Source organism: Nanorana parkeri, unplaced genomic scaffold (assembly GCF_000935625.1).
Source record: "Nanorana parkeri isolate BGI_ZX_2015 unplaced genomic scaffold, ASM93562v1 scaffold1966, whole genome shotgun sequence".
Taxonomy (NCBI): domain Eukaryota; kingdom Metazoa; phylum Chordata; class Amphibia; order Anura; family Dicroglossidae; genus Nanorana; species Nanorana parkeri.
Window position 1 is genome coordinate 127,981 of NW_017308234.1, and position 7,222 is coordinate 135,202.

General features: G+C 48.0%; 1 protein-coding gene across 1 annotated transcript in view; it reads right to left on the reverse strand.

The window, feature by feature from the left end:
* DOCK3 (dedicator of cytokinesis 3) overlaps window positions 1-7,222 on the reverse strand; it is a 99,500-nt gene that overhangs the window by 13,012 nt on the left and 79,266 nt on the right. Inside the window, exons 35-40 of the mRNA XM_018572194.1 lie at window positions 5,287-5,392; window positions 3,537-3,673; window positions 3,306-3,392; window positions 1,937-2,041; window positions 1,567-1,708; window positions 172-338 (exon numbers count right to left, since the gene is read on the reverse strand). Of these exons, the coding sequence (XP_018427696.1) occupies window positions 172-338; window positions 1,567-1,708; window positions 1,937-2,041; window positions 3,306-3,392; window positions 3,537-3,673; window positions 5,287-5,392 (744 nt within the window). The remainder of the gene's footprint in view (window positions 1-171; window positions 339-1,566; window positions 1,709-1,936; window positions 2,042-3,305; window positions 3,393-3,536; window positions 3,674-5,286; window positions 5,393-7,222) is intronic.

Genomic DNA, 7,222 nt, shown 5'->3' on the forward strand with positions numbered 1-7,222 from the left:
GAGGGGGGGGGGGGGAGAGAGGGAGGGGGGGAGAGGCATGTCCCCAACTGAGAGAGTCCTACAGGACAGCCTGGAACCCATCAGCCCAAAGAAAGCATCAAGATGTTCCAAAGAAAGAACTGAAAACACATCAAGAAGTTCTTCCTTACATACAGAGAGGCGGAGTCTCACCTTGAACTCGTTATCTTTATCCCGTGTCCCCCGGTGGAATGGTCGGTCGTACCGGAATCTCCGGACATTGTTTACTCTGTAGAAGCTCTTTATCCTCTCCGGGACATGATCCATATTGAGGACTTTCGGAGTGTCCGGGAGAGGTGTCACCGCATAGATTTGCAGGTCTATGATGGGCAGTCAAGGAATTTCTCTACAATTAAAATCCCACAGCCAGAATATTCATCCTTTGACCTCATACTTCCAGATAATAATGTTCTTCCTTCCATTGGTTACCCATAACATGGAGATGCTACATTATTGTTCATCGGCGTTTAAACATTTCTGACAACCTCAAGCCCAGCAGCTTGAAGGACCCGCTCTGGTTTTACATTCTAATGTTGCCTTAGTCTATCCCCTGGGGCCCATCATCCCCCTGGGGCCACGGCTTGCTGGAACCCTCTAACCAGCTTAATCCAGGACTCATAATTCCTGGGCACGGTCAGATCCAACTAAAGGACCCTGAAGACATAAAATAAAATGTTGGGGGTCAGGGTTAATTTTAGCCATTAAATACTGGGGTCTGGGTAGGGGAAGGGTTCGGTATGGTACTGCCTATCAGGGACAGGGTCAGACATTTAGGAAAATGAATGGAACAGTTTTATCTGAATTTGCTTTTGAACTGAAATCCTCCAAAGAGACTATCATAGCTCATGTAAAGTCATTATATATTATATATGGAAGGTTCGAGCTTACATAGGAGTCATGTGAATTAATAGTGAATGTCACCAATATGTCACCACAGAACAGCCCAAAGCCTGTGAGAATATGTCCCTGCAGTGCATTCTCAGGGGGTCTTGCGCACCCAAAAGGTAGCGACAAGTCCTCTGGATCCCTCCAATATTATCAGGCCCAGTACACACACTTTGTGCAACAGAACCAGCCCCTGCTGAAGGGGAACCCTTTGACGCCCTTGAACGAGTTGACATAAGAGTTCCAATAAAACTGAATCTGGACTTTTGCAGCACACCGGACCCCTACTCAAGAAACGAGATGACCTTCAGCCCCCATTCCTGGGAGAGCCTAAGGAGACTCATTCCCTCCAGGCGGCTTAAAGGAGAACTACGGGGTCAGGGCTTTTCCCCATAGTTCTCCTTAGGGTAACGGGAGGACACAAACTAGCGTCCTCCCGTCACCCTAAGCTCAGTATATAGGGAGCTACAGCTCGCGGTATACTGAGACGCCGCAGCTGAATGACCGGGGACACCGACACTGTTCTAGCTCCCCTCACCCTTCTTCTACTGCTACAGAACTGAAACATTGTATCAAAGACTTCCTGCAGCGACATGAAATAAGAATGGAGTTGCTGCTGCCTCTCTATGCACCCGGGTTACACGCAGATGAGGTGAAAGATACACTGCGCGTCACTCTGCAGTATGGTGTCGTCGGGATGGTTGAGATGCTGCATTGCGATGGCTTGCGGGAACTCGCTCAGCATCCGCTGCTGAAAGGCCTCCAGCCGCTCGTAGTCGTGACCTCGGCACACAAACTCTTTATTCTGCCGATAGGAAGAACATACAGACGGGACATTACAGGCAAATAAAAGGACAACGCTGAGATTCATAGAGCCACGGCGGCCAGGAGGACAAGGAGAAAGCAAGAAAACAACATTTCAGAAGGATGAAGAAACCTGGAGCAATGTTCAGTCTGGAGACCCTCCCCCCATACACCCCCCGCCCCCGCTGACGTCACAGAGTAAAGTATTTCACAGAAAATTCATTATTACCCGTAAAAAGAATGGAAACTTCTTCCCATAAAATCCGACTCTGAAAAACTCCGGCTCAAGCCGCTGCTGGTCCATGATGTGGTCATAATACGAGGCCTCCATTTTCTGATGGGAAGATACAAAGGAGAGGACAGAGAGAGGTGTGACGATCACAGAGAGGTCAGGGCTGATGGGATTAGGAGTATTAAATAAATACAGACACTGTGTAGATGGATACAGACACCTAGTAGATGGATATAGACACCGAGGAGATGGATACAGACACTGAGTAGATGGGTATAGACACAGAGTAGATGGGTATAGACACAGAGTAGATGGATACAGACACCGAGTAGATGGATACAGACACTGAGTAGATGGATATAGACACAGAGTAGATGGATACAGACACCGAGTAGATGGATATAGACACTGAGGAGATGGATATAGACACAGAGTAGATGGATACAGACACCTAGTAGATGGATATAGACACCGAGAAGATGGATATAGACACTGAGTAGATGGATATAGACACTGAGTAGATGGATACAGACACTGAGTAGATGGATATAGACACTGAGTAGATGGATATAGACACTGAGTAGATGGATACAGACACTGAGCAGATGGATACAGACACCTAGTAGATGGATATAGACACCGAGTAGATGGATACAGACACCGAGTATATGGATATAGACACTGAGTAGATGGATACAGACACCGAGTAGATGGATATAGACACAGAGTAGATGGATATAGACACCGAGTAGATGGATATAGACACTGAGTAGATGGATATAGACACTGAGTAGATGGATACAGACACTGAGTAGATGGATATAGATACTGAGTAGATGGATACAGACACCGAGTAGATGGATATAGATACCGAGTAGATGGATATAGACACTGAGTAGATGGATACAGACACTGAGTAGATGGATATAGATACTGAGTAGATGGATATAGACACCGAGTAGATGGATACAGACACCTAGTAGATGGATATAGATACTGAGTAGATGGATATAGACACTGAGTAGATGGATATAGACACTGAGTAGATGGATACAGACACTGAGTAGATGGATACAGACACCTAGTAGATGGATATAGATACTGAGGAGATGGATACAGACACTGAGTAGATGGATATAGACACCGAGTAGATGGATATAGGCACTGAGTAGATGGATACAGACACTGAGTAGATGGATACAGACACCTAGTAGATGGATATAGATACTGAGTAGATGGATATAGACACCGAGTAGATGGATATAGACACCGAGTAGATGGATATAGGCACTGAGTAGATGGATACAGACACCGAGTAGATGGACACAGACAATAGTACATAACTATGGCCTCTAGAAAGACTCACCAATATCCAGCTGAGGCTCTGATAGTCATAGAGCTTCTCATACTGAGCCGCCAGCTCCCGGCACAGAGGGATCGCATATTCCCAGCACTGAAAGGACACAACAAAGGCAACCGTGACTGAGAAATGTCATACATACTATGATCAATGTCAGTTCCGAAGGTCACGATTGGGTGACAGAGGCCTTATACATGTTCCTTTACAGAATATTGGGCCGTGTGCCAGCGTGCCCACCTTGCCCTTGTTGTAGTAGTGGATGATTTTGCGGCTCAGGCTCTCTTTGCGATGCCATTCGCTCTGGGCCGGGTAATGGAGGAACTCGCGCAGGGAGCGATCTTCCCACTGCAGCATCTCCCAGTACAGGATCAGCACTTCCCGTGTAGAATGTCAGACCTGCAGGCTGCATACAAGTGATCGCTGAGATCACTTGTACAGAACAAGCGGCGGTTTCCCCGCTGTACATTTGGCTCTGCTTGCCCAAAGCCGGGCTAAATGTAGAAAACAACTACCCGCCCGGCGCCCGGAACTGCATGTCCTGGGCATGGGGAGATAGGAATTCCTCACCCCTGCTGCCCCTCAACTCCCTGCTGCCCCTCTACTCCCTGCATGTATCAAATATATAATTATATATGAAAGTTATATTATATTATATCATATTTTATGGTTTGTAAAACTTTTTTTTATATTATTTGCATCATATTATCTTTATTTTTATACTCAATTGATCCACCAACACCAGATTGAGAGATAATAAAGAGATTCTTTATTTAGATTTCATACACGAGACTGCACTAATGATACATTTATTAGGTATATCCCTTTGTTATAGTTTTATAGCCCTCGATGAAGGAGGGGGAGGGGGGGTCTTTGGCCCCTGAAACATATTGGCTCTGCGGCAAAGCCTTTTATCTGATCTGATATTGGAGTAAATTGATATTTGGGAGATAATTTATGAATGATCCGCTGTGACATGCGCTGACCGAGTGCTGATCACATGGCCGTCTCGCCAGTAGACGGAGCTGAGGAGCGCAGGAAATCCTCTACTCGGCTCCCTCTAGTGATGGGAATGCCGCGTGAACACCAGTCGCCCGGGGTATGTTGCGGTGGCTGATTTATAACTCATCCCCTTGGTGTGGCGCCTCAAACTCAGATCCATTCAATGTTTTAACGGTTGGCTGTGCCCTTATGTCTCTGTAACCCCCCCCCCCCTTCTTATACGGGTGTCACGGGGACAGGAAGTGGGGGAGAATCTCCACAACGGGGGCCGCAGACAACTGAAAATCTCTTTCTCATTCTATACAGAAATATATTGAGCTCCACGTGGACATAAAACACAAAGTATTGCAACTCTGTACACATTATTGTCAATGTTTTTTTTTAAATGCAACTATTGTAACAATCTCAGCGGTACCTTAGTATCGGCCTCCTGCCATATCCCCGGTACAGTAGCACTCAGGTGGGGCGGGGCAAATCCGAGAGCCAATCAGGTGTGCTACATGCAAATCTATTGACGGGGGACATGTTGGTAGAAGAGAGGTCAGAGTGAGCAGAGGGACGACCTTATCCGTCTCCTGCTACTTACTCCTTCATTGCTTAGTTACCAGGTTGCGGCGGAGAGAGAGAGGACGCCACTGCGTCCCTTCTACAGTGTAAAACGGTAACAGAGAAAGTGGTGTCCTCTACCTAGCTGTGCAAATCTCAGGACTGGATGGAAAGAAATAAGGAAAGCGGCTCCCACATACGTATGTATTTAGCTGTTTACTTTACACGCGGAACGGGACGAGCGGAGCGTCTCCTCCACGGAAACATTTGTATACAATAAGGCAGCAATGGCAATCAGGGGTATACAGGGGACACAGGAGCCTCCACGCACTGTATATACACATGAGGCTCCATAATATAGGGTGACCCCCCCTCCGCAGTGTGACCCCCCTCCCCCCCCTCCGCAGCCTTTCCATTGGCTGGCACATTGAGGTCCATGTACAGTAATGTATACCTGTGTAGCTCTCCGCCTGTAGGTGAAGGTCACACAGCTTATGGATATATCGGATGTACATCTCTTCTTTATTAATCTCCGATTTGTAGAAATTCTGTGAACATTGAGAGAGAGGAGGGAACGTTATATCACGCATGTACCATCTGATACAGACACGCACACGGACGTAGAAAGATCAACATACAAGATTGTACACACCGCACCATGTACACACAACACCGTGCACACACACAACACCATGTACACACAGCACCATGCACACACAACACCGTGCACACACAACACCATGTACACACAGCACCATGTACACACAACACCATGTACACACAACACCGTGCACACACAGCACCGTGCACACACAGCACCATGCACACACAACACCGTGCACACACAGCACCGTGCACACACAACACCGTGCACACACAGCACCGTGCACACACAACACCATGCACACACAGCACCGTGCACACACAGCACCATGCACACACAACACCGTGCACACACAGCACCATGCACACACAACACCGTGCACACACAACACCGTGCACACACAACACCGTGCACACACATCACCGTGTACACACAACACCGTGCACACACAGCATCATGTACACACAACACCGTGCACACACAGCATCATGTACACACAACACCGTGCACACACAGCATCATGTACACACAACACCGTGCACACACAGCATCATGTACACACAACACCGTGCACACACAGCATCATGTACACACAACACCGTGCACACACAGCATCATGTACACACAACACCGTGCACACACAGCATCATGTACACACAACACCGTGCACACACAGCATCATGTACACACAACACCGTGCACACACAGCATCATGTACACACAACACCGTGCACACACAGCACCGTGCACACACAGCACCATGTACACACACAGCACCGTGTACACACAGCACCTTGTACACACACAACACCATGCACACAAAACACTGTGCACACACAGCACCATGTACACACACAGCACCGTGCACACAAAACACCGTGCACACACAGCACCGTGCACACACAGCACCATGTACACACAACACCGTGCACACACACACACACCTTGTACACACAGCACCTTGTACACACACATCACCGTGTACACACACAACACCGTGTACACACACATCACCGTGTACACACACAGCACCATGCACACACAACACCTTGTACACACAGCACCATGTACACACACAGCACCATGTACACACACAGCACCGTGTACACACAGCACCTTGTACACACACAACACCTTGTACACACACAACACCATGCACACAAAACACCGTGCACACACAGCACCATGTACACACACAGCACCATGTACACACACAGCACCATGTACACACACAGCACCGTGCACGCACCGTGCACACAAAACACCGTGCACACACAGCACCTTGTACACACACAACACCATGTACACACACAGCACCATGTACACACACAGCACCGTGCACACAAAACACCGTGCACACACAGCACCATGTACACACACAGCATTATGTACACACACAGCACCATGTACACACACACCACCGTGCATACACACAGCACCGTGCACACACAACACCTTGTACACACACAGCACCATGTACACACACAGCACCGTGCACACACAACACCATGTACACACACAGCACCATGTACACACACAACACCTTGTACACACAGCACCATGTACACACACAGCACCATGTACACACACAGCACCATGTACACACACAGCACCATGTACACACACAGCACCGTGCACGCACCGTGCACACAAAACACTGTGCACACACAGCACCTTGTACACACACAACACCATGTACACACACAGCACCATGTACACACACAGCACCGTGCACACAAAACACCGTGCACACACAGCACCATGTACACACACA